The 27,777-nt window shown below is 46.8% G+C and overlaps 1 protein-coding gene across 1 annotated transcript in view; it reads left to right on the top strand.

Moving 5' to 3' along the window:
• The window catches only part of LOC126185029 (zinc finger and BTB domain-containing protein 24-like), a 566,213-nt gene that overhangs the window by 215,316 nt on the left and 323,120 nt on the right, over window positions 1-27,777 (top strand). The window contains exon 5 of the mRNA XM_049927762.1: window positions 25,127-25,811. Coding sequence (XP_049783719.1) covers window positions 25,413-25,811 — 399 coding nt within the window. The 5' untranslated portion in view covers window positions 25,127-25,412. The remainder of the gene's footprint in view (window positions 1-25,126; window positions 25,812-27,777) is intronic.

Below are 27,777 nucleotides of genomic sequence, written 5' to 3'. Positions count from 1 at the left end.
GTTTCTATCCAAATAGGACGTCGGTTGCCGCGAAATTTTCCTCTGTATATCCGTTCGGCTATCAGGGCACTACATCCTCCAGCGCCGCCTATTACATTCACATATGCAAGTTCCTGTTTGCGAGTAATCTTCGACAAGCAGTGGTAAACTGCACCTGAACATACCACAGACGAGTATGTATTTTTTCTCCAGGTAGCACCACTAATATCATTGCCACTGAAGTATCAGAGCCCCTTTTCACACTATTTCCCTATTACTTCGCAAACTCCACACAGTAAGCCTATGCTACCCCTCGGGAGTGTTAAAACGGAAGAGCTTCAGAAACAGTTGGCGGACTAGTGAATGGTAAGGGATCCGTCGGTCGGTCAGTCGCTACTTTAAACTCGTGGTCGAGCATACAGATTTAATGTGTCAGGAAAATTTTTGTAGAAGTCTAGCCATTAGGGTGTGGTCCCGTTATTGCGTTTAAGAAACCGCTAAATGTCGACAGATGGGAACATATTCACAGCACTGAGTACTGCATACAGCAGAGGAACAGTTCAGAGACCACGACTGGCTGTCTGTAACAGCGTAACACAGCACCCTGTCATAAAGCAGCATCTATGAGGCAATTACCTGTGGTCAACAACAATCCTAAAATGGACTGGCCTGCTCAGAGTCCCGACCTGAACGCTTTTGGGATGGGTGAGAACATCCGCTTCGCTCCAGACATTGTGTACGACGTCTCTACCGTCTTTGGCTTGGGCTCATGAGGAAGAACGACATTCAAATACCTCATTTAAAGTTTTCCCAGCAGAATCCAAGCCATCATGAAGGTCAGGGGTGGACACACCCCATATTTATATGCTCTGATATGCGACCGGATACGTTTGAGTAGACAGTGTATCTGAGTAGGTGAGCTGATGAAAACGCTGCTTCGAATAAGACCACGCCTAATGAAGCACTTTCGTGTGCAACACAGAAGCACTGCCTCAGATGGAAGTACGAGACGTAAAATATAATTTTTCTTCCTTTTTTCGTTCCTACTGATGGAAGTTGTGTAATAGTTTTATAGTAGGCTGAGTGGTTCAAATGGCTCTGAGCACTATGGAACTTAACATCTTAGGTCATCAGTCCCCTAGAACTTAGAACTACTTAAACCTAACTAACCTAAGGACATCACACAACACCCAGCCATCACGAGGCAGAGAAAATCCCTGACCCCGCCGGGAATCGAACCCGGGAACCCGGGCGTGGGAAGCGAGAACGCTACCGCACGACCACGAGATGCGGGCAAGGCTGAGTGGTCAGAAGTCATGGGAGGGTATTGTCTCACGTAAAGATGAGCAGAGTATCACGCCAGAATATTGCGGCTACATGTTACGTATATGCCTTACATGTAAGAAAGGAGAAATGTTAACGCGTGAACATTATAGAGGCATAACTTTATTGAATACAATCAACAAGATATTCTCAGGTGTGCTGAATGAAAGAATAAAAAAGTTCGCTGAACATACCCTCGGAGATACCAATACGGTTTCCGGCCAAACAGAGAGACTTCTGACCAATTGTTAGTTGTTAAACAAATAATGGAAAAAGCACTAAAGGAATTGAGCATCTGTGACAGGCTAAGAAGGTTTGTTGAGTTAACAACGAAGGACGTATAGGCAACAGTACAGGAGGGGACAAAAGGACAAAGAGCTTTAACTTGAAGATGGAGTGAAACAGTGATCGTCGCTCTGTAGTGCTGTTTGACTTAGCACTGTACAGTCTAACACAAAAGTAGATAAGAAAGGAACAGCAATGGTGAAATCAGATGATACTGCAACTGTGGCGGGAGATGTAAACACCCTTGAAAAATGTACGAAATAATGGAAGCAGAAGGAGCAAAACTTTAACTTACTGTAAACGAAAAATAGACAGAATACGAGGTAATTTCTAATTTTAACGCTAGAAGAACACCACATGACCTGAAGGACTGTAATAAATTTTAAAAGCTGTCAGCTGCTTCCATTATCTAGGTGTCCTCTTAGCCAGCAATAATACACTTTAATACAAAAAAGCGACGCTCAACGAAAGAATTAACCGAATATGTGACATAAATTTACAGACAAATAAATGGTCACAATTTCTGAAAAAAATCGGTGATTCATTCGAGAGAAAGAGCTTCACAGATTGAGCAAGTCAGTAACGCCTTGGTCCAGCTGTGGCCCACACGCAAGCAGTTATTCGGTTTGGCGTTGATTGATAGAGTTTTTGGATGTCCTCCTGACGGACATCTTGCCAAATTCTGTTCAATTGGTGTGTTAGATGGTCAAAATCCCGAGATGGTTGGAGGGCCCTGCCCATAATGCTCCAAACGCTCTCAATTGGGGAGAGATCCGGCAACATTCCTGGTCAAGGTAGGGTCTGCAAAGCATGAAGACAAGCAGTACAAACCCTCGCCGTGTGCAGGAAGGCACTATCTTGGTGAAATGTGACGGAGGATGGCTTCACACGAAGGGCAACAACACGTGGCGTAGAATAACGTCGACGTGCCATTGTGCAGTAAGGTTGCCGCGGATCAAAACCAAACGGGTAGTGCTATGAAATGAAGTGACACTCCAGACCATCACTCCCGGTTGTCGGACTGTATGGCGGGGGACGCTCAGTTTAGTATACCATCATTGTCCGGGGCGTCTCCAGACACGTCTTGGGCCTGGAACCTCATTGATTGGAGTAGAATTGTCTTCAGTGATGAGGCTTACTTCGAGCTGAGCCCCGTTGACCAGCGTTGTGCTCTTCACTGTACATGTGCGACGGTCGAGGTATGAGCTCTCACGGAACTGGTGGAGTGATATCAGAGTCGACTACTCTGCTGGTTATCAAGAAACTACCATAAGGTATGAAAAAAAAACAGTAAACAGCCAATGAATCACTACTGGAAGTGGTCAACTACTGCAAATGCCTGGTTGTAGCAGTACGTAGGATTATTAAATGGAATGAACACATCGACTCAGTGGTAAGTAACACACGTGGCAGACTTCGGTACATTGGTAGAATACTGAGAAAAATCAGTTAGTCTGCATCGGAGGTTGCTCGCAAAACTCTCTGGGTCCCGTACCAAATATGTCTCAGAGGGGATGTTGAGCATATAGAAACAACGGCAACAGGAATGGTCACAGATATGTCTGACCCATGGGAGAGCGTCACGGTCATCCCGAAAAATGTGAACTGGCTGGGGGAAATTCTACTTACAAAGTTCCAAAAACATGTTATAAATGCGGAATCTATTAGTTGTTCATTCTTTCCATGCTCAATACAACCCTCACATGTACTACAGTGGTGTGCACCCTCTGTCGTACACTCCACATTGGTTTGAAAAATATGTATGTAGCTGTAAGTGTAAAAAAGCACTAATCAGAATTTGATGGCTCTGAGCACTATGGGACTTAACTTCTGAGGTCATCAGTCCCCTACAACTTAGAACTACTTAAACCTAACTAACCTAAGGACATCACACACATCCATGCCCGAGGCAGGATTCGAACCTGCGACCGTAGCGGTCGCGCTGTTCCAGACTAGAGCGCCTAGAGCCGCTCGGCCACTCCGGCCGGCTCAGAATTAGAGGACGATAAAAAAAGGGAATAGTGCGTATCTACAAAAAGCGACAAACCCCAGAGCGAAAGCCTTCTGTTACGCTAAACGTCTGCATTTGGTTTTGTCTGTTGCGAAATGAGTAAAATTTGACAACAATATCGTACTCAACGCAGATGTTCTGCGGGAGGCAGCTCACCATAATCGCTGGCGCTGCTGCCATTCCTCTCGTAAAAAAAGAAGTAACTGTCCATCATTATCTGTGAACGGCGGCGATAAGAATATTTGCAGTCTCCACGGGCGAGGGGCGAGGCTACCCAATAAGGAGGCCGGGCCCGCGGGCAGCATTTTTGACAGCCTCCATTGGGCGGATAATGCTATCGGCGACCTCTCCAAAACTGAGCCACACCTCTTCACTGGCCACAGTATGCTGACGCACAGAGGGGCGACTTGCCTGCGTCTCCATCCAGCGACATCAACTCTTTCCTTTCCTCTCAGCTTCTTGAGACTAGAAAAGAAGAAAGCTGTGAAACCGTTAGAAATAAAATTATGAGTCTCGAACGGACCACTGGAAGGCTTCTAGCGTGCGGATGCAATAACGCCGATGCTCGACGACTGGTGCTCTCGTATGGTGTTCAACTGGGTCGTAAGACTTTGAATCTCGATTTTCCGAAAAAGCCTGAAAAGCTCATAATACTAGAGCAGCATTTATTCCTTCTATGCATGTACTTAACCGATCGAGGTGGCGCAGTGGTTAGCACACTGGACTCGCAGTTGGGATGACGACGGTTCAATCCCGCGTCCGGCCATCCTGATTTAGGTTTTCCGTAATTTCCCTAAATCGCTCTAGGCAAATGCCGGGATGGTTCCTTTGAAAGGACACGGCCGGCTTCCTTCCCCGTCCTTCCCTAATGCGATGAGACCGATGGTTCAAAATGGTTCAAATGGCTCTGAGCACTATGGGACTTAACATCTATGGTCATCAGTCCCCTACAACTTAGAACTACTTAAACCTAACTAACCTAAGGACATCACACAACACCCAGTCATCACGATGAGACCGATGACCTCGCAGTTTGGTCTCTTCCCCCAAACAACCCAACCCAACACATGTACTTAGCCAACGGCCTTGCCGCAGTAATAGCACCGGTTGCCGTCAGATCACCGAAGTTAGGCGCTGTCGGGTTGGGCTAGCACCTGGATGGGTGACCATTCGGTCTGCCGACCGCTGTTGGCAAGCGGAGTGCACTCAGCCTTTCTGAGGCAAACTGAGGCTCTACTTGATTGAGAAGTAGCGGCTCCGGTCTTGTAAACTGCCAAAATGGCCGGGAAAGCGGTATGCTGACCACGTGCCTCTCCGTATCCGCATCCAGCGACGCCTGTGGTCTAAGGATGACACGGCGGCCGGTCGGTACCATTGGGCCTTCATGGCCTGTTCGGGCGGAGTTTAGTTTAAATATGTAACGTAACATAGTAGCTGTTGAAAATAAATGGATGTGCGAGAGCATTCCGGCCGAAGTGGCCGAGCGGTTCTAGGCGCTTCAGTTTGGACCTCTACGGTCGCAGGTTCGAATCCTGTCTCGGGCATGGATGTGTGTGATGTCCTTAGGTTAGTTAGGTTTAAGTAGTTCTAAGTTCTAGGGGACTGATGACCTCAGAAGTTAAGTCTCATAGTGCTCAGAGCCATTTGAACCATTTTTTTGCGGGAGCATGTTACCAGAGGTCACCCAGTCGTGCACAGAAAGTTGGACATTACATGGCGTGAGATCAGCGTGACTGTAGCGCCAAATGGGGCTGGGCAAGCAACACGAGGCAGTTGAAAAGACAGTGTGTGTCAATAAGCGAGCAGTTACCGTGCACTGTGGTCTTATTCTTGATTACAAATGGTTCAAATGGTTCTGAGCACTATGGGACTTAACTTCTGAGGTCGTCAGTCCCCTAGAACTTACAACTACTTAAACCTAACTAACCTAAGGACATCACACACATCCATGCCCGAGGCAGGATTTGAACCTGCGACCGCAGCGGTCGCGGGGCTTCAGACTGTAGCGCCTAGAACCGCTCGGCCACTTCGTCCGGCGCTTGATTACAACATTTGGATGACGTCACACGGGGAACAATCGTCGAGAAACAGGACGGACAAAGTGTGACGAGTGTAGCCCACGAGTCTGGTATAGTTTACAACATTGTTTCACGGTCATTGCAGAGCGTCATGCAGTGTTGCCCGTAGGAGTGGAGGTGGTCTACTGAGTCCATGACCGCTACATTGGGCAACGGGCAAGAAGAGATCGGATGCAATTGCAACCACATTTAACAAGACTGTAAGACACCAAATCTCACGTTCCACAGTGGCAAGGCGTCTGCATAGAGTCGTCTGTTTGTCCAAAGAGCAGTGTGTAGCGTTCCGTTGACAACAACTCATCGGAGGCACCGTTCGTGACAATACCAAGACATAGGGACTGGACCAGCGAGGAGTGGGGTAGCGTGATCTTTCCGGATGGGAGCAGATCAGTCTGAGTAGTGATTCTGAACGTAACCTGATATGGCGAGAGTTCGGAACACGTAATGGGCCACGGAACATTGTCGACCATGATTGTTTCGGTTGTCTAGGCATAATGTTGCATAGGCGAGCTGACCTCCAAACACTTGAACACGGTACACTCACCCATCAACGTTATTGTGACGCTGTACTACTTCCCCGTGTGCATGTTTTAGTGGTGCATTCGGCACTGACTTCACTTTTCAGGATGACAATGCGCGACCACATCGAACAGAGCAGGTGGAGGAGTCTTCGGAACAAGAGGATATTCGGCGAGTTGAATGTCCTGCCCATTTCCCCGAATTAAGTCCCATCGAGCACGTGGTGCATGGATTGTGGAGACGTATTTTATCACGTATTCATGCACCTATGAGGATCCAGCAGTTGTCAACCGCACTGGTGGAGGTACGGAAGGCCCTATAACGAGAACTCCTTACCAACCTGCTGGTAGCGTGGGAGCGCGTTGCAGAGCATGCTTTTCTGTCCACGGTGATCACACACTCTACTGAGAACCACGTCTCGCCTTTTGTAATGTCCAGGGGAGCATTGTAAATCGCGATGCCTTCACTGTAGTTATTATCTTTCACTAAAAATGTCAGTCTGCTTCGTCCCATTGCGCATTTCTTTCAGTTTTCTTCTGTACTATACTGTAGCAGTTCCTTCTACGAGGGCTGTTCGTAAAGTAAGTTCCAATCAGTAGCGAAATGGAAACCACTGTGAAAATCAAAAACGTATTATTTGCAACAGTTAGCCACACCTTCCCCCTACTTTACATAGTCGCCGCTCCCGCTTAGTCATTTGTCTTAGCGTTGTGCCAACTTTCCAGTACTTTCATAGTGGAAGGCAGCCGCCTTGCTTTTCCGCCAATACTCTATGCTGGTCTACAGCTCGCTGACTGTGCCAAAATGTTGTTTTCAAAGCCAGTGATTCATGTGAGCAGAGATAAAACTCATGGGCAGCCAGTTATGGGCTGTATTGTGGGTGATCAAACACTTCCCATCGGAAACGCTGCAGGAGCATCTTTGTTGCCCTTGCAAAGTGCGGCCGAGAATGTCATAAAGAAGGAACAGAATGACATTTATCTTACGTGGGCTGCATGACATCAGTCGTAATATGTCACCAGGCCCTCATACTTGGCGGGAGACGCTATTTCCTAGGCATCTTTACGTACTCACTGTGATCTCAGAACTGAAAAGAGCGACAACAAGCTTAAGTTACTTTCTTCTTCAAGTTTTGCAAATTAGTGTAGTGCAAGGGGCGATTAAAAAGTTTCTGGTTGAAGGCAATGCTGTCCCATTGCGTACATGTCCATACTTATATACCCGTGATGAAGTCGCGTTGGGTTGCATACACGCTGCAGCAACGGCCTCAAACGGAAACGATCTGATTGCCCCTTATACAGTGAAGAGCCACAGAAACTGGTACACCTGCCTGCTATCGTGTAGGGCCCCTGCGACCTCGCAGAAATACCGCAGCACGACGTGCCACGTGATGGACTAATGTCTGAAGTAGCGCTGGAGGGAATAGACACCATGAATCCTGCAAAGCTCTCCATAAATCCATAAGAGTACGAGGGGTGGAGATCTCTTCGGAACAGCGCGTTGCAAGGCGTCCCAGATATGCTCAATAATCTTGTCCGGGGAGTTTGATGGACAGCGGAAGTGTTTAAACTCAGAAGAGTGTTCCTAGAGCCATTCTTTAGCAATTCTAGACGTGTTGGGTGTCGTATTGTCCTGCTGGAACTGCCCAAGTCCGGTGGTATGCACAATACACATGAATGGATGCAGGTGATACGACGGGCTGCTTATGTACGGGGCACCTGTCAGAGTCGTATCTAGACGTATCAAGGGTCCCATATTAGTCCAACTGCAGACGCCCCGCACCATTACAGAGCCTTCACCAGGTTGAACAGTCCCCTGCTAACATGCAGGGTCCATGGATTCTTGAGGTTCTCTCCATACCAGTACTCGTACATGCGCTCGATACAATTTGAAACGAGACTCGTCCGACCAGGCAACATGTTTCCAGTCATCAACAGTACGATGTCGGTGTTAACGGGGCCAGGCGAGGCGTAAAGCTTTGTGTCGTGCAGTCATCAAGGGTACACTAATGGGCCTTCGGCTCCGAAAGCCCATAAGGATGACGTTTCGTTCGAATGGTTCGAATGGCTCTGAGCACTATGCGACTTAACTTCTGAGGTCATCAGTCGCCTAGAACTTAGAACTAATTAAACCTAACTAACCTAAGGACATCACACACATCCATGCCCGAGGCAGGATTCGAACCTGCGACCGTGGCGGTCACGCGGTTCCAGACTGAAGCGCCTTTAACCGCACGGCCACACCGGCCGGCTAGATGACGTTTCGTTGAATGGTTCGCACGCTGACACTTGTTGATGGCTCAGCATCTGCAGTAATTTGCGAAAGGGTTGCGCTTCTGTCACGTTGAACGATTCTCTTCATTCGTCGTTGGTCCCGTTCTTGCAGGATCTTTTTCCAGCCACAGCGACGTCGGAGATTTGATGTTTTACCGGCTTACTGGTATTCACGGTACACTCGTACGGGAAAGTCCCCACGTCATCGCTACCTCGGAGATGCTGTGTCCCATCTCTCGCGCACCGACTGTAACACAACGTTCAGACTCACTTAAATCTTGATAACCTGCAATTGTAGCAGTAGTAACCGATCTAATAACTGCGTCAGACAATTGTTGTCATATATAGGCGTTGCCGACCGCAGCGAAGTCTTCTGCCTGTTTACATAGCTCTGTATTTGAATACACATTACCAGTTTCCTTCGCGCTTCAGTATAAAAACGTGCGAAGGTGAGCAAAATCGGCGCTCCGCTGGTAGTATGCTTCCCTCGTTACACGAATGCCTGGCCGGTCATCGCGGCTTCGCACTTTGCCCCACACGCGTCCCTGTCTTAACGAAAAGCACCTTCAGGCACGTGACGGGTAGCTCGGTCAAGGGCGCGGCAGAAATTCGTATCGCAGTTTGCAGAAACACAGCTGCCAGAGCGTCTTGCCGGCGCTATCGCGGGAAGGAAAAAAGCTGCAGCTGGGAGCTACATTATCTAAGAGGCTTATTTACGCCACGAGCGTGTGGTGCGCACGCGCCAGCTCTATCACGACGCACCTTAACACCCACGTGTTACATGCGCGCTGATAGTAGCCTACGCTCGATTGTGCAACCCCGACGCGCGTTCATACCCAGCCCGTGCGAAACGTATCACCCTTGTGCGAGTTCGAGCGAGATATTTGTAACTCTTCCCTAGTGATAGCCGGCCGAAGTGGCCGAGCGGTTAAAGGCGCTACAGTCTGGAACCGCACGACCGCTACGGTCGCAGGTTCGAATCCTGCCTCCGGCATGGATGTGTGTGATGTCCTTAGGTTAGTTAGGTTTAAGTACTTCTAAGTTCTAGGGGACTTATGACCACGGCAGTTGAGTCCCATAGTGCTCAGAGCCATTTGAACCATTTGAACCCTAGTGATAAACAAGTCTCGTTCACTAGCCGGGGACGCAGTGGTTAGACACTGGACTCGCATTCGGGAGGACGACGGTTCAATCCCGCGTCCGGCCATCCTGATTTAGGTTTTCCGTGATTTCCCTAAATCACTCCAGGCAAATGCCGGGATGGTTCCTCTGAAAGGGCACGGCCGACTTCCTTCCCCATCCTTCCCTGATACGATGAGACCGATGACCTCGCTGTCTGGTCTCCTTCCCCAAACAACCAAACCAACCAACCAACCAACTAGCCGGGGAACGTGCCATCACATCGCAGGTGGTGACGACATCTGTAAGAAGCTCTATCTTCGGTTGAGCCCGTTTCACGCATAGGAGACATCCACCGATCTTCCGTTTCGACCTACAGTCCAGACCTAGTGTGCAGGTGGTAAGACCCAAAAAAAAAAAAAAATGGTGGAGTCTAGCATAAATCTGTAACAGAAGAAAAGTTTGTCTCATTATTAGAAAATTCTTGCAGAATGATGAGGAATTCTGGTAATAATTTATATTGGAAAAATGACTTTAAATGTGGACACTTACAAGTTGCTGCGAATGGACACGAGAAACTTTCCAGAAATGCTCACAAATATTATTAATGGTACGCTGCTCGAGTCATCAGGTTCATCAAATACCTAGGCATAACGTTGTGAAACAACACGAAATGCAAAGAGCACAAAAGGTCAGTTGTAGGGAAGGTGAATGGCCGACTACTGTTCATTGGGCGATTTCTGGAAAATGTAGCGCACCTGTAAGGAGACGGCGTATAAAATGCTTGTGTAACACATTCTTGAGTCTCTTTCGAGTGTTTCTGATCGTCACAAGATCGCATTAAAGGCAGGCGTCGAAGCAAAACAAATGCGTGCTGTCGTGTGGAGAGCTGCTGGTGTACAAATCCTGATGACCACCAGATTATGGGTCAGTGACCCGGATGAAATCCCAAACTGGTCATGAACATGTGACAAGTGATGGCACGTTCGTCGAATGGAACCTCGAAATTCGGCGGCCTCCCAGGTGCTATTACAGAAGAGTAGTCTACGTGAGAGCACCCATTTTCACCTTCTTCCCTCTTTCTCTGAGAGCATAAACACGTTACACTTACGACACAGCCCTCTTACTTCGCAAAAAAAAGGCGATAGTGCGCGTAGTAAAAAAAAAAAGCCATTGGGCTGCTAAACAACTTCTCTGGGGTCTACTTGACAGCCGTGGACTCGTAAACTGACTCGCGCGCATTACCACAGTGAACAAGGCTCAAACGCCAGTTTATAACCAGGTGGCGCTGCACTGGACCTGAGTGATATTCGCAATACATCACTGCCAGTGGTGGGATGCAATCTGAAGGTTCGGTTGGGCAGTCGTATTGGGCTAGTACTTATCGCAGTCAAATGGAATGCCATCGCGAGAGTGTCAGCTGACCCTCTGAATGGCAGTGGCCCACCCGCGAGTTGGAAGGGAAGGCACACCAGGCTGCGCCCTGAGAAGTAGCACCATCTCGCTATATATAACCGCGAATCAATTGCGGCGGCGGCGGCGGCGGGGCTGTTGTACGTGCTCAGCTGAGAGAGGCTTGGGGCCCTGCCAGCCCGGACGCTGGGCTCACTTCACTTGTTGACATTGGCGGCGCGCCGCCATCTTGGATTCTTATGCAGTTTGGGCGGCGCGCGTGCAGCCGTGCAGTCGCGGCGGTGGCCACAGGGCTCGTCGTGGCCAGCCAGCCGGCTATGGCAGCCGCAGGGGACGGCTCGCAAACCCTCGCTGGCTCAGGTCGCGAGAAATCCAATGCGCCTCTCGCCTCGTATGACAGCCATTTATTACCTGCGTCTCCTGCAGCTACAAGAGTGAGTACCCTGTATAACCTTGTGCTCCCGCAACCTAGCACTTTGATACTTACCCACGCAGAAGCACTCTTTTGCCAGTGGTTTGACACTCGCCATCGAGATTTCAAAACGGTTACGAACGAACGAGGCTCTTCGTGTCACACTAAAATGCCCTTCCTTCGTTAGTTTCTTGGAATCGGTGGTCATGTGGCAGTCATTATCCTATGTAGCGTGTCCGTTTGGTGTTGTAGAATGTGTTTTACAAGTGATCAGTGATTCTTCGCGGCTTCTGTTATAATTTCAAGCAGTAACCTTTAGCTGACATCTTCATAAACACCACCACTGCATTTCTCGTCTCTCGGTCTAGTCACACAAGAAGTAATGCAAAACTCGACTCACACTTTACAACGAAGACCATTGTTACTCAGGCACCCTTATAGACAGCGTGTGACTGTTCAGCAAAGTGAACCACGTACATTATAATGCACCAACAAACTTTGTGCTTCTCTACGAAGAGAGCATAAAGAAATGCATGACGAACCACGTAAAACAAAGAAACATTTTAGTGTTTATTCTTTTTTAAGTTAGATTAAATTGTTTATTCCAGAGGTCCAAGGTGGGAAGTCCTTGTGAATGTGAGCCATGTCGGAGAAACCAGTAACAAAATATGTGTTTCACGCAAGAATTGATATTATTGGATTAAATATTCATTCCACACAGTTTAAGTGAAGTAATTCAGTAGGATATGGGACAATTTAATTATTTAACAGATATGGTTGGGCTCCGTAAATTGATCTGCCCGAACTTGAGTGTTCCGTTGCAGTGATGCGCCTATGTGAATCGTATATTGCTGATATTTTTAGCTTCCGCATAAGCCTATTCTACCGACATAGTCTGTGTATGCAACAGTGCAGAGTTACATCAACGTATTGCAACACAGGAGAACGGAAAAGAAACCGTAGAATGATAGGGCATATATCACCTCTGAAACCTGCCTAACAACAAGAAAATGATAAAAGCTTAAAAAAATAACAAGAAGTGCCTGGTAACTGTTTTTGTTGTTCACTACACACAGAAAAGGTTTGCATCAAATATTATTACGTTGAAGACTGCACAAACAATGTTCCTTTCATACAGTAGTTCCAAACTTTCTTGTCTTCTACTTGCGGTTGTGTTTGAAACCTTAGAAATAAAACTGGCTGGCGTGAATGAATTTCCTACCTACAGTTCCTGTATATCTGTGGTTAGTGATTGTAAACAAAGAAACTTCACTTAAGTTTTGGACCTGAGCAAATTATTAAGAGGACAAAATCACAGTACCATTTGACGTTGGGTCGTTGGTACGCTGTTGGCACAGTTTAAATTTTTATCACACACTCAAAAAGAATCTAACCAGATGATATTTATATTTTTTGTGTACTGCAGACTTGTAAATGACATTTTCCAGTCCTGAAAATTCTTGTAGAGTAACAGAACGTGCTTCAGTGTAAATATTGGTTAACTATACAAGTCATTATTGCAGACACTAGTCAGAAAACTTAGCCTCGCTTAACGTTTGCTAGTATAACAGGCAAATGAAACGGTATTCGGCACTTAGACGAAAGCAATGCATCTCGAAGTTACGGCGAAATTTTTAACTGTGGAATTGAACAGAAGCCATACGAAATAACGTTAATAACGTACTCGAAACAAAAGTGGATTTTCATTGGCGTGACGCACTGCCACCTCTCATTTCTACGCAATTTTTGACTCATTGAGAAGTAGGCTTGACATATAATCTGGCTTGACAGGGACCAGTATCTAAAAAAGTGTAACCAAAATTAATAAAACTTTGGTGCAGATGAATATAGTTCAGATAGTGGCTCTCTTTATCGTTGTGTGCCTTCTATCCTTAGTAGTGTGGCCGTACAGTTAGATTATCATTTGTGTATGTCCAAGTTCCTTTACTGATATCTGGGCTATGTATCTTCGAGTTAGAATCGCAGTCAACGAGAAACGGTATACGGTCATGTATATTAAAACTCACACATGAAAATAAGAGTGCCCGAGACTTAGAAAGAGCGAAAATCGTGCTGAGGTTCGCGACACGTTAAAAGGAAATAGTTGGTTGGACGTAATGACAGAAGTTGTGTTGGCGATGACTGCTTTACTATGTTATCATCATCACATTGATTATTTCGTTAGAAGACGTCACACTCGAAAGCTTTCGGAAACGTTTTCCTCAATTCCACATCAATATTCCGTACCAGAAGTGCTCTTTTATTGATGAAAACTTTCTTCGTATGTGCCAGTCGACTTGTGACATCTTCCTTTCTTCGGCTGTGCTGTATGATCTTACATATTACGTAGGAGAATTATTTCACAAGTGTCTCATTATAAATTTTGATTTCAAGTAGATATTGCCCCGCTTTGCACGACATATGCGTCTACATACATTCTCTGCAAACCACTGTTAAGTGCATGGCAGACTGTACATAGCATGATACTATATGTTAGGATTTTTACAACCAGGTATTTAAATGAGTTGACTGATGCTAATTATGAATCATTGATATCGTCTTACTTTTGTTTATCGTTAACTCGCATTCTGTCCATTCAATTCAGCAGGTCTTCTTCTAAGTCTTACTTACTTAAGACCAAAGAGCCTGTGCCGTCATATTTAGTACGTGCTCCTCTTCCACTTTCATTCCTCTTCAGAAGTTTTATCTCATATTCTTCAGTCCCGCTTCGAGGCACAGGATAAGTAGTAGTATGGATGAGTTGAAAACCTGCTCTACACCTTTCCCAACAAGGAATTTCTTTCCTTGAGCTGTCAGTTTTATTGCAACTACTGGGTTTTTGTGGATGATGTAGATTACTCGTCTCTGTCTACCACTTATAAAAGCTCGTTTCTGGGTTGCGAACATCTTAGAGTAACAAATGCTTTCGCTGGTCAACCGTAGGGACGTATTAAATTTTTGTACGATTTCTGCGCACGTTTACAGTAACCGCACAGACGTTGGCAGTACCTTCCGAAGTGAGTAATTTAATGCCACGTGAGCCGAGAAATCGATCATCTTTCCTTACCGTAGAGTGAGCAGAGACGCAGAAGCCTGAGATAGGGTGCCGGTCAGATTAGATAACAATGATGGCACGCGTCGCTACATTTCATTAACTTCACTTCGTTCTAAATATATGGCTTCACCTCATCCCGCCATAGGCCACGTTACTTCAGGCTCTCGAATAATTTTGACACTGACTAACACTACTATCATTTTCTTCTTAAAAAGAAAGGAAATTGCTATTAGATAGCTAGGGCATATATCTATCACATCTTCTGTTTTAGAAGTTTAAGACAGCATTGTTTTTACTCATTACACGCACTAATGTTACATTAACGTTTACAGTGAGTGTCTTTAGTCTTTCTTCACTTCTGTGCATCGCTCACACTTCTGTACGCAAGTCATTCATTTCATATTTCAACTAAAGAGGACGTCTTTGGTAATGGAACTTTTCAAAATCACAATCATGCCCGAAGAAGGATTCGAATGCGCAATTCCTCGACATCACAGAGTCCAGCGGCTGTTGCATCTATCACTTCTCAATAAATCGGCACTTCTCAAAAACAAAAAAAAAAACAAAAAAAAATGGTTCAAATGGCTCTGAGCACTATGGGACTCAACATCTGAGATCATCAGTCCCCTAGAACTTAGAACTACTTAAACCTAACTAACCTAAGGACATCACACACATCCATGCCCGAGGCAGGATTCGAACCTGCGACCGTAGCGGTCGCTCGGTTCCAGACTGTAGCGCCTAGAACCGCTCGGCCACTTCGGCCGGCGGCACTTCTCAGATTCGTCTTCTAGAGACCTACTGCCAGTATACGGTAAGTTGCAATTTAGCGTTTCCTAGACACATGCTTCAGTCCTGATGGTCAGATCCACAAAGAAGACTGCTTAATCTCTTCATCTAGCTATTTACAACGACTGAGTAGGGATAACACCATTTTCTTCTTCTCAGGGATCGAAGATTGAGAGCTGCGGCCCGTACTGCAGTAATTCTTTAGTCGAACAAACTGGTCCAGCCTCTATCGTGACGAGCATTTTTATCTAAAATAAAATAGGTTCCAAACGGAAGGAAGAATGACGTCGATGACGAGATCATTACAGACGAAACACGAACTGCCGGTCGGAGTGGCCGAGCGGTTCTAGGCGCTGCAGTCTGGAACCGCGCGACCGTTACGGTCGCTGGTTCGACTCCTGCCTCGGGCATGGATGTGTGTGATGTCCTTAGGTTAGTTAGGTTTAAGTAGTTTTAGGGGACTGATGATCTCAGATGTTAAGTCCCATAGTGCTCAGAGCCATTTGAACCATTTTTGAAACACGAACTGGGGCTGAGTAGGAGGGGGAAGGAATTTGGCCGTCGTCTTTCGAAGGAACCATCCGGAAATTTGCCTTAAGCGAGTTAGGGAAATCTTGAAAAACTTGAATTTGGATGGACGTACGAGAATTTGAAGGGTGGTCCTCGCGAATACGAGTCCATTGACTCACCACTGCCGTTACCTCGGTCGGTAAGTGCCAATTCTTCCCCGCCCTATTTTTAAGATTGCTTACCTGTGAATGTTACACTGCCTTCAGCTTATGTTTGCGATGTTTTATCAGTATTTGTAAGAAGAAGCCGATATCTGATGCGTTGGAAAGTTTTGAGCGGCCGTACTAGTAGAGGAGCATGTTGTCTTCATTATGGACCGCCTCGGCCTCGGGGGATTCCTTGAGCAATCACACTACTGTTTGGTTGTGTCACCTGGAAGATTCTAATCGACCTTTCTAGAGAGATTACTGACTAGAAATGCAGTGCAAGTGAATCTTGCCCAGTACCGCTCTCCTTTAAGAAAAACGAAATACCGAACTAGCGAAACAGTATGAGCGATTGCCGTCCAGCATTTAAACTCTCAGCTGTCTGGAAATGACGTCGGAGATTGGTTTGGAAATGTAGACATCCACTATTCTTATTTGCTGAATACGTCCCTGCTCAGGTTCTTGTAGAATATTAATTGAAATCAGCGATGTGTAGTGGTGGAATAGCAGCTCGTGCTATTACTATGGGAAACTTACATTCTCACGCGCGAATTCATCCGTGGTGCATACAGAAGTGAAAGCTACACCCTTCTTAAATCTCGTTCCCTCTGTCTCTCTCCCCTGTGTGAGTGTGTCCAAGGAGCGAGGGTATGTGGATAGGCGTATACACAGCTCCGTCGAGACCCTCGCTATCGATACCGTATTCAGAATTTGCTCGATAGGTGGAGTCTGTAGGCGGGAGGCGAGGCTGCGTATTTGTTGTGGCGGTGCAGAGAAAAGGTGAAGGCGATGCAGCCGCGACCGCCCGGAGGGGGGACGGTGGGGAGAGGGGGGGACGGTGGTGGGGGCAGCGGGCAGGCGAGCCGGCGCAACTCCTCGTCGTCTGTTTTTCGAAAGATGTGGCCGTTTTATTATGCAGGTGTTACCTCTTTCGAACGGTCGCCAGCGAGAGCGGCATTCCTTCCACATGGAAAAGTGCGGATTGCGCGGAAATGGGTGCGCGTCGCTAGCGCAGGCAGAGTGGCAGCAAGTCGGCGGCGGTCGGTAAGTACGTGGGTGCCGCCAGCACATTCTTTGTTAGCCGCCGTCCCGCTGCCCCGCAGTCTACCACTGCCGCTGTTTGGTGATGTCTAGTAGAATCACAACGCTGCCCTCGTGTTTCTACTCGCAGCCTTTCTGCTGTCGCTTTCTTTTTCGGCTTTCCGTGCTCCGTCAGTTACGCTGTCATCGCTCCGTTTTAGGAACAACTATCGAGGAAGAATTCGGACGTTGCTTTGCGTTGCCGCTGTTGCGGTCTTCATTCCAAATACTGGTTTGATGCAGCTCTAGTCTCTCTTGGGCAAACCTCCTCATCTCCGCATACCTATTTGTTCGTTTACGGAATAAAAATCTTCGTTCTCCGCGAGTTATTTGTGGATCACCCTCCATTTTCCCACCCAAAACAATGCCGTAAGACACTGTAAGTAGCACTATTCTTGTTAAGATTTTTTTAATTAGACACTCTTTGTCAACGTCTGCGATGTTGGTGCTAATAAATTGTTCCAAAATTGTTCCAAACCTTAGAATATAAAGTCCAGCCCATGCTTATTCGACAGTTTGAAATGTTATGCCTAGATGAGAAAAGCTTTCGTCCGCGAGTTGTACAAATATACGTATCAAATATATATGTTAAATAACGATATATATAGGTACTTCCTTTGTGAGCAGGTAATGTCGTTGATTACTGTTGGAACTTTATCGACAGTGAACGAACCGAAGACACAGCTGCATGTCACGGTTGCGTCCACTCAGAACTGAAACGTGGCCACAACAGCTTAGTCGGTTCCTTAAACTGCCATTGTCTTACCATAGCGGAGGCAGCTGTATGTCGTGACCGACCGCGCTGTATGACACGGTCAGCGCGCACCGCTGTCGCATTACCTTAATCACTACATTTACATAGCAGATCGTGTTCCGATACGGCCGATTATTTAATTTCCTTTCCTTCAGCAGAAATCTTATTTACGTTCTTTTACACGTGGTGGGAGAACGAGAAGACAGTTATTACAAAAATAACTTTCCGCCCTCAATGTTAATGCCCAGGTTAATACAAATACGCTTTCTGCAGGAAATTACAAAATTAAATGCAACAAAATATCAAATTGTACTCCTCGTACCAGATCTGTTAAGAGTTTTTGACTGCGCGAATGAATACAGGGATCGAAATCCTACTTGCAAATGCAATTCAAAAAATGGCTCAAATGGCTCTGAGCACTATCGGACTTAACATTTGTCGTCATCAGCCCCCTAGAACTTAGAACTACTTAAACCTAACTAACCTAAGGACATCACACACATCCATGCCCGAGGTAGGACTCGAACCTACGACCGTAGCGGTCACGCGGTTCCAGACTGAAGCGACTAGAACCTCACGGCCACACTGGCCGGCGCAAATGCAATGTCATTGGTTGTAAATAGGCGGAAAGTCCAGGTATTGTCTGATTACACTAGCACTGTTCAATCATTGGAATAAGTCCCAACTGTGAAATATGTACATACCCTAACTGCTTTAAGGCAGACCGATCGCATACATTTAATTGTGCTCATGTGGGAAAGACAGATGTCACGGTGAGATGCACTGGAAGAAACCTAATTTTAATTCATCCGAGGAAGAGGTCACTTGCAAAACGGGCCGATTCTTGAATATTATTCGTCAGTTTGGATTTACGGAAGATGATCCATTGAGTAGCCACGCGATGCGACACGGGTTAATTTAATCAGCGCGAGATCGTCACAGTTATACACAACAATTTCCACCGGTAAACTCTACAGGAAAGACATTGTAAACGCTTCCTCTCACACTCCCTTCGAATAGTGGAAACACTGCGCCACAGATTTTTAAGAGTTAAAAGAGTGTCCAAATGAAGCCACCAAAAAGCTACTGTTTAGAACACACAGTTTATTGCAATTAGTTTCAGACAGTCATCTTACTGTCGACATGCATCTCCATTTTTTTCATAATCTCTTCAAAGACTGTGTTTTCCATTACGGTCTAAGAACCATAATTCTTCCATCCACATATGTCCCACGTAAAAGTTATGAATTACATGAATTAGAGGTTGTGTAGAGTCACTCGTACAATCCACGATACAAAAACGGAAAACGGAACGAGAAGGAAGGGAAATGATACCAGTATACAATGAACTCTCCTCCACATACTATACAGTAACTTACCCTTCCAGCATTCAACTCCGTGGATTACTTTATATGATTTTCCCAGGTGTAAATTTGCGAGTAAGAATTCATATTTAAATGTAGTTTCGAGGAACAGTTTTCGCACAATATGATACCAAGTGATGTGGCTATACTGGGACCGTACTGCAGAGATTGGACCATTTGATATTTGTGCTGTATAGTGCCCGCTTTTCAAACTAGAGCCTTCGAACGCTACGATGATGAAAATGAAGTAAAGTACAAGACGTGTTTATCGCAGTGTGGTCGGGAAACCGGCTGAAAAGGAAAGGAAGAGCAGAAACATCAGGAGAGGAGACCGATAGTGTCGTTAAGATATGGATAGAGGTAGAAACATTTGTCAGCAAAGTAGCTCGGATTGATGCGCTACAGGGGGAGCTCGTGTTGCAGAAGAAAAGAGACTTGACCCTGTGAGAGGAAGCGGCGCACAAGATGCGCAGGCGATACGCCCCCAGCCGAGGCGCACCTGCTTCCTGTACAATTACCCGTATACTGCACCTCTGTCGATCAAAGATATTGCGAGCCTCGCCCTCCGTAACATTTCGATAGCAGCGCACGCCGGGCGCATTCGACGGCGGCCACCTGGAGGGGGAACGCGGCATTATTACGCGACGCATCTGCCAAAAAATAGTCATTTCCAGTTCCGCTCGTCTGTTACGGGCGTGCGGAATGTTTGGCGTACGCTATCGCCGATATCTCGCTTACGTACTAATTGTAAGGCGAAGCGCGCAGTAAACATTGCACCTGCTTCCTGGAGAATCCCGCAGCTCAGCTGTTCTGGCCCTTTGTCTCGCTGGGGCATTCTCTCCCAGCGCAAAGACAACTCGCACGTCTTCTGACGTACCGCGAGCGCGTGGTGCTGCTGGCTTCGCTCAGCCTAAAGTCTATCACCGTTGCTCTAATTCTGTCGTGACCGCCAGAGGATGAAATATCTCGCAACATTTGCTCAGAATACAGAGAGGAGAAAGTGCACTTTGCAAAAGGCCGAGCGAGTAGCTACTCTGACCTCTCTACGTGATTTTTTTAAAAATAATTATTACTTTTATAATTTGTTGAATATGGCTTCACTTTTGAGCGCATTTTCGCAGCCGCTGCCTCGTTTCAATGTGCATTTATTCTATGCAGTACAATTTTGTCAAAAATTGATGATTTTTTTCTGGATGTCATAAATAAAACAACAAATTTAGGAATCAGGCACAAATCCGATCTGTACTTTTTGGCAGATCTAGATCATAGCTATTGATTAGCTATCCACAGTGCGTTTACAGCCTGCCATATAGACTCGTCAGACTTGTGACAACACATGTTACTATACGACTTTAACTTGTGCATAGCCAGACTGAGTTGGAATCTGGAAATCTACGTGTTAAAGTGGTATAGTGACGTGTGTTATCATAAGCTTGACAGTCTATATGACTCCGTTTAAAGGCAATGGGGATAGCTATTCAATAGCTGAAATCTATTTTTTTTTTTTTCAGTGTATTGGCTTTCTGACCGTGGTCATTCAGTCATCTCACTAGTGTAGTTCCCCCGCACAGCTACCGAGGCGCACCAGCTGAAATCTAGATCTGCAATCAAATACAGACTGGATTTGCGACTGATTGCTTAATTCTTTTTTTAAGTATACCACAGTCGCTGTACACAATTGTTCTGATGGAATCAAACTTGGTTATAGATGAAGGTTTGTTTACCATGCCTTATGCTGCAGCCTCGAAGAAAACCAAACAAGAATTCACCGATCTGCATGCCGTTACATTTCTTATATGTTTTTTATTTGACTTTAGCTTAAAAGTAACAAATTAGGCCTGTAGGAGGAATATAACTGTCTATGTTTATTTTTATTTCTGTTGCACACAATCAATCTTTCTAAATGGCATTTGACTTACCCAAACTCAAGCACATAAATAAAGTAAGAAGACAGAGTGAAAACAAATGATACAGACTGCTGGAATATCACTTTCACAGATTTTTTTCAGGGTTACGAAGTGGATAAAGGAGAATAATCTCTAATTTCCGTGCTTTTTTTTCCTTTATTTTTTTTTTTAGTTTCCTCGTTTCCTTCCGTCAGTATAATCTGTCGACTTGTAGAGTGTCAACAGTATTTAAAAATAAGTAGAATTTTTGTATTCCCGTTTCGAAAAATATTATATGCCACCGAATTAAGAAGCGAAACTGATCTGCTACATCAATGTTTCAAATTTTTGTTACGATGATGATCGTTAAGAAACCTGTAGCCGCCGATCTTCAGAAGCAGAATGCGTCCCACTACTTTTTTACTCACATACTCCTTTACGCCAAGGAGTACAGTCTTCTAGAATTCTGTCAAGCAGCCAAATCGTGCCGCATGTCCATGATACATGATCGCGAACACACCATTATTTATCGTAACATTTAAAAAATTGAAATTAAAAATATCAAAACATTGAACCACACAATGCTGAAATGAAAGTAAGATTGACTAATAATAAATATTCTGCTTTAGAGTTTACTTCATTTTAGAAAGGTTAGTAAACTGCAAGGAACTGGCGTAATGCGGACCAGTCTTTTGCGCAGTTTGAAAAAACTGCGGAATAAACAAATCAGGGTGGCTGTTATTTGAAATCCACCTGGACAAGATTGTGTCTTGACGGAAATACAGGCTTCTTGCTTGAATGAAGAAAAGTATTCATTTCCGTGCGTAATTAATAACAGAAATAAAATTTCCTTTATTATTAACAAGTTGAGTGACCACTGAAACTTAGCGCAAATACTTTAGGATGACAATGAATGTCCATATAATTTTACTTCCTAAAATAAAGTCGTACGAGAACTATGGCTGTGACACAATATAATACAAGAATTTTAAATTGAAAGAAGGAGATTGATACAAATTTGCTTTAAATACGTTATTTGCTATCTGACATGTTCATCACCGATTTCGTCAGGTCTTCTTTCACCTTCTTGTGCACCTTCCCGTCACTAAGATGGATTTTTCAAATCCGACAAAATCTACAGAGTTGTCTTTTCTTCAAAAAAGAAAAAAACCAAAGAATTTCTCATAATTGAGTTATAGGTGAGCAGTATGGTTAAGTTGCTTCATAGAATTGTAGAAGACTGTACCTCTTTCGTGAAGGTGTCTCAAAACCATCGGTGTAGGGGATCCTGTTTCCGAGGATGGTTGGTTGTAAGCCCTCTAGGTTCACAACAGACATGGCTGAGTTAACTGAAGCTCGAATTCCATATATTTTCTCTCTGGAATGGTAGCGTAGTACGTACCTATAACCAGTTTCCGTATAATGATCTAAATACAGATCTTTTTTTTTTCCTCGCCATTTTCGTAAGCAGACAAGTACGAAATGTTGCCGCTAGTGCTGATATCGTAATAAATGCGCACAGCCCTTCAATAGCCATGCAGAGTTGCTTTTGTAGTGCCGTACATTTAGACAAGGAATTTTCGTATTTCACCAAATTGCCATTGATTTGCTTTACGCGTCTTGAAAAGTAATCTACTGTGTTTATGTGAGTTGGTAGCTAATAGCTAGTGCAATAAAATATTGTGCATGTATTTTAAACTAACATTATTTGATTGTTTCGTGTGTTCCAAAGTAGTAGCGTTTGGTGCTTAATGAAGCAGAGTTTGATACTTGATATAATTAATGCTAACCTGAAATGAAACAGCAATACAGCCCAACTGCAATCCCTACGAGTTGCACGCGTAGAGAATGTAAGCATTTTTATAGCCTACAATTAGTTGTGCTTGCCGCCAGCACAGCACGTTTCTACTACTGAATATGACACTTCTACCTTTCAAAGCATTCTCTCGCAAGCGCATGCGAGACTGTCGCCACTTTGCTTCGTCCACAAATAACTCCCCTAAAGCTTCCACTGTTTACAGTGCAATATCCTTTTCCCATCTTCAGCTCGTAGCGCCTGAATAACACAGTAAACATTGTTGGCTGCACGCGCGCACCGCCTGTTACACCCCTGCTGCCGCTGCGTTCCCGCGCTGCTTCAAACTGGCTGCGGCCGCTAGAGGCGCCACCAGTCCGTCAACATCCCCACTCCAGGCAGCGCCGTACTCGCAAGCCTCGCTCCCAGTTTTTTTCAAAAAACAATTCCTGCAATCACCTGTGGTCGAAGGCAAAAATTTGTGTATTGCTCTGTAATATGAGCCTTTTGCGTGTAATGAGACAACTGCCGTGCCAAACGCGCAAGCTCTGCACGAAACGGCGTACTGGATGCGTTAATTCTGCAGTACTGTATACCGTACATATTATTCACAGTACGGGTACACTACGCAACGTTCGGTGCAAAATCAGTCAGTGGAGACGATAAAATGCTGCAATTCTGCTTTTATTCTGAACCAGAAAAAAATCGAGTGGAATACGGTACGCTACTTTTGTAGCAACATCTCGCTCATCGACTCGAGCAGTTTCTCGGCGTCTCAGAGGCGTCGGATATCTACCGATTTTTTCAGTCGTCCTAGAAAATTTTTGTGCTACTACTTTCCGACGATGTTTTCCAGGTCCGCAATGTGCATATAACTGGGCCAGGTGCTCTAGCGCATCGACACTGGGGTCGAGCTTAACTCCGACTCTTGTCGGACAAGTGCAGCTGAGCGCACGTCCTCGGAGCCGGGCTTCTTTTTGGCAGCGCGTGTGTGGCGCGTGAGCGGGTCAGTGGCCGCCGGCCCAGCCGGTTTGGCCAGACACAAAAAACCACTTGTCGCCGGCACACTGACACACTGGCTATGGCCCACGCTACCAGGGATTCCCCGGCGCAGTGCTCTTGCTGGGGGCACCACTGTCTGCAGCCAAGTGCCTTGGCGTGCCGCGTCACTGGGCCCGAGTGTTTTTTATTTTATGGCGAAGGGTTAGAAGATACAATAAGGGGCGATTGTTAAATTGTGAGTGTCCTCCCGTACTAACGGAGCGGTAGCTGTAAGGCGTGGGGGGCGGTCGCTGTCTCAATAGTGCGAGTGCTTCGAAAGGTGAGAGTGTGCACGGCGTGCTGCCTACGTGTCTCGGAGTGAGCTGCGGTGGCCGATGTGAGGAAACGGCGGGCGCGATACTGAGTAAGACACACGTACACACACACGCCGAGTGGGCAGTGAGAAGCTACTCAGTGCGAGGGTGCGATTCCCGACAGAAAGAGAGACGGAGCTAGCAGCTTACCGGGCAGTGGCCGGCGGGCACGGCGTCGAAAGAGTTGCGAGTGCGGCGCGGGGTTGCGAACAGCTGAGCGTCTTGCGGCGGCGCCCTGCCCCCGCCACGCCGCGCGCCCCCCTCCCCGGCTCCTCGGTAGGGGGAGCGCAGAGAGGGGAGCGAAAAAAAATCACCCGCTCAGACGGCGACGCGCCAGTCTCGCCGGCGCACGCTTTTTTACCCCTACGAGTTATTCTTTCCCTCCCCCGCTTATTTTTTTCGCGTGTCTCTCTCTTTTTTTTTTCTCCCGCGGCGGGGTGAGGGGCGTCGACGTCGGCGTCGGCGTCGGCGGGGCCGCGCTAGGAGCGGCGCGGGGGTGCGGGCGGCGGAGGGACGAGTCTGAGGTCCGCGGCGGCGCACAAAGTCCTAAGGAAAGGCGGCCGGCGGGGAGGGGCTGCGGCGGCGCCGGCGGCGGGGGCGGCGGGGGCGGCGCGGGGGCGGGGGCGCGGCGTCGCGGCGACGTCTAAGCAGCGGCGCTCCCTTCCTTTCGTCCGCTTTGCGCCTCTCCTTCGCGGCGCGCGCGCGCGCTCTCTTCCTTTTCCGGGGGGGACAAAGGCCCTGCGCCTTCAGTCCGTGTGACGGCCGGCTCGGGGCTCGGGGGTTGCCGGCGTTGCACCGTCTCAACTTATAAGTCGGTCGTCCCGGAGGAGGCGCCTGGCAGTCGGTGGCGCGACGGCGGCGGGCTCACGTCTTCGCTCCCAGCTAACGCGGCGCCCGCGTGCGCCTGCTTCTTTTTGCAGGAGCGCCGCACCGAACTGACGCCGCCCGGCCAGGCTCACGACGACGACGACGCGCGAGAGTAAATGACGCGCAGGAGAAAAGGCAGCTGAGTGAGCCCGCACGCTGCCACTGAGCGCCGAGCGCGCGCCCGGCGCCCCGCGTCCTTCCTCGTCGTCGCCGCCCGCACGCCGGCGGACCGCACTTCTGCCCCCGCGACGTCCGACGCCACCTTCCAAGATTACGGACATAACTCTCAACTCGCTGCCGACGCCGTTGGATCTGCGAGCGACGCCGGTTCCCGACGCCATGTCGGCCGACGTCCAGCTCCAACAGCAGCAACAACAGCAGCAGCAGCAACAGCAGCAGCAGCAGCAACAGCAGCGGTCGGTCTTCAAGATGGACCCGGACTTCTGGCAACAGGCGAGAGGGCCTCCGCTGCTGGGGCCTCCGCAGACGCAGGGCCCCGGCCCGCAGCAGCAGCAGCAGCAGCAGCCGCAGCAACAGCAACAGCAGCAGCAGCAACAGCAGCAACAACAGCAGCAGCAGCAGGCCGGCCAGCAGCCGCCCCAGCAGCCGCCGCAGCAGCAGCAGAGGCCGCCGCAGTCGTCGCCGCAGCTGCAGCAGCAGCCCAACAGCTCCGGCGCGCCTTCCCCGCCGCCCGACGACAGCAAGATGATGACCGAGAAGCTGGTCAACGAGTTACAGGTGAGCCGCGCGCCCCCCTCCCCCGCCACACTTCTTTCCTCACAGTTCACACCTCTCCTCCACATTCGGCCTATTTGCGTCACCGTACTTCGGGCGACAACCGCCCGCTTCGCGTAAACATTTGCGCCTAGCGCGTCCGACGCCTCCTTAGCTCCTTGTAGTTGTCGATGACGAGGTTACCGGAATGAGCTTGCAAATTATTACAAGCACACACACTCATTTTCTTATTTACACACGGGCCGGTGCTATTTATTGTATTTGGTAGCATCGCTCGTTTACACAACTTATAATGCTGCATTATATCGTATGTAATCAAATACCACACTGGCACATACGATTAGCCCATGCCGCGCTTAGCGTCTTCATCGCCACGGTGAAGATGACACGATGACTCTGCATTTCCTCGTCATCTATGTTTCGTAAGAAAAACCTGTATGTGATTCTAATAATTTGCAGGCTTGCCGTTCGAAACAATTTCTATCACCCCGGCAGCCTCTCTAGCTAAGCTAAGCAAAGATTTTTAGACAAAGATGATTACTTAGAGACGTAGACAGTTTCTGCTCGTATGTTTTCAGTTTCAATATTTTGCAAGAAATGTTAGTAGAATGAACTCCGCGATCTGTAGCTAGAGTCGTGGAACTTTTACAGTTTCATTGTAAAGTGGCTTTACAAATAGCGCTACGAGTGAAATTGCGCGGTTTTACTGTCTATCACTTGTTCAGTGACTTAGCTCGTGTAAGTCTCCTCATAGTTTTGAATTCCTAAGCGTAAGGACGGTACGTCACTGCAGGTCTTCACAGGAACTGTGTCGCTGTGGAAATACACTTTCTGTTGACTAAATAAAACTTAATACTTGTTACGGAAGCGGTCACACACTGTATTCTAATAATAGTCTAAAAATTAATGCTACCCGTCACTGTGAACTTTTGTTTGTCATATATTCGAACCTCTTGTGCCTTGGCAGCACCGATATTGTCGCAATGTCCAACGGGAAATTAAGAAAGGTTAATGTTCATTTCTTTAGAATAACGAAATGAGACTTGCCGTGCTGCGACTACATAGTTTCAGCGGACAGCCAGACGGTAGCACGCAATTCCCAGCGTGGAAGTGGGCGTATATTTTCTACATTCTGCGTATCTGAACGAGACTCTCATACTGGAGTCAACGAGTAGAATTAGCCATTAAAATGATGCCTGATAACTATAGAAATTGGCGAATTTACCGTCTCCCGTTAAAGGCATGTCGTCTAATGTTTTATGTACCACACGCACAGAAGCACATAGGCCGAAATTTTCATCTTGAGTTCGGAATATTTTTATTTTCTAGATGCGCATTTTATTCTGCAAACATTATACGAATAATGTACTATCTTAATATACGAAATGAGCTTACAAAACGAGTTTACTCTGTCGTTTTGCGTCGAATCAGCCGACTCATATTCAGTGTAAATTGTGCCATGTTTACACGTTGTGAAGTGTTCTACCGTTATTAAGGAAGAGAACTTAGTTTCAATAAATGAGATCTAAAATTTAATAAGAAAATAAGCGGAGAATACCGAATCTGGTCTGAAATGCCAATTTGCTGCAAACCTCGCGTGTGTTGACGCTCTGTCGTTAGACAGGAAATCAAATAATTAAAACTTTTGTAATATTTGTGGTCTTGACATAGGGGAAATTATTTTTGCCCAAGAGGATAGTTCTGAGTGACGTAAACTCTGGTTTTTAATCATCGCTCTTGACATACCTGAAGAATTTTGTTGAGTTTTAGATACCCGGAATCAAATACTATTTAGTTTTATGCTGTCACCAATCATGCAATGTTTATGAAGCGAACTACAATTTCAATGCATGCCGGTAAGCTTAGATGAGTTAGCAGTATTCTTACTTTTTAGATATGTCACGCGCTTTGCATCAAAAAGTACTGTCAGACTGCGCTTTCTCGCAATAAAATACGTCAGCAGTCTGGA

Source organism: Schistocerca cancellata, chromosome 4 (assembly GCF_023864275.1).
Source record: "Schistocerca cancellata isolate TAMUIC-IGC-003103 chromosome 4, iqSchCanc2.1, whole genome shotgun sequence".
Classification (NCBI taxonomy): domain Eukaryota; kingdom Metazoa; phylum Arthropoda; class Insecta; order Orthoptera; family Acrididae; genus Schistocerca; species Schistocerca cancellata.
Note: the sequence above shows the minus strand (reverse complement) of the source record. Positions and strands in the feature narration are given on the sequence as shown.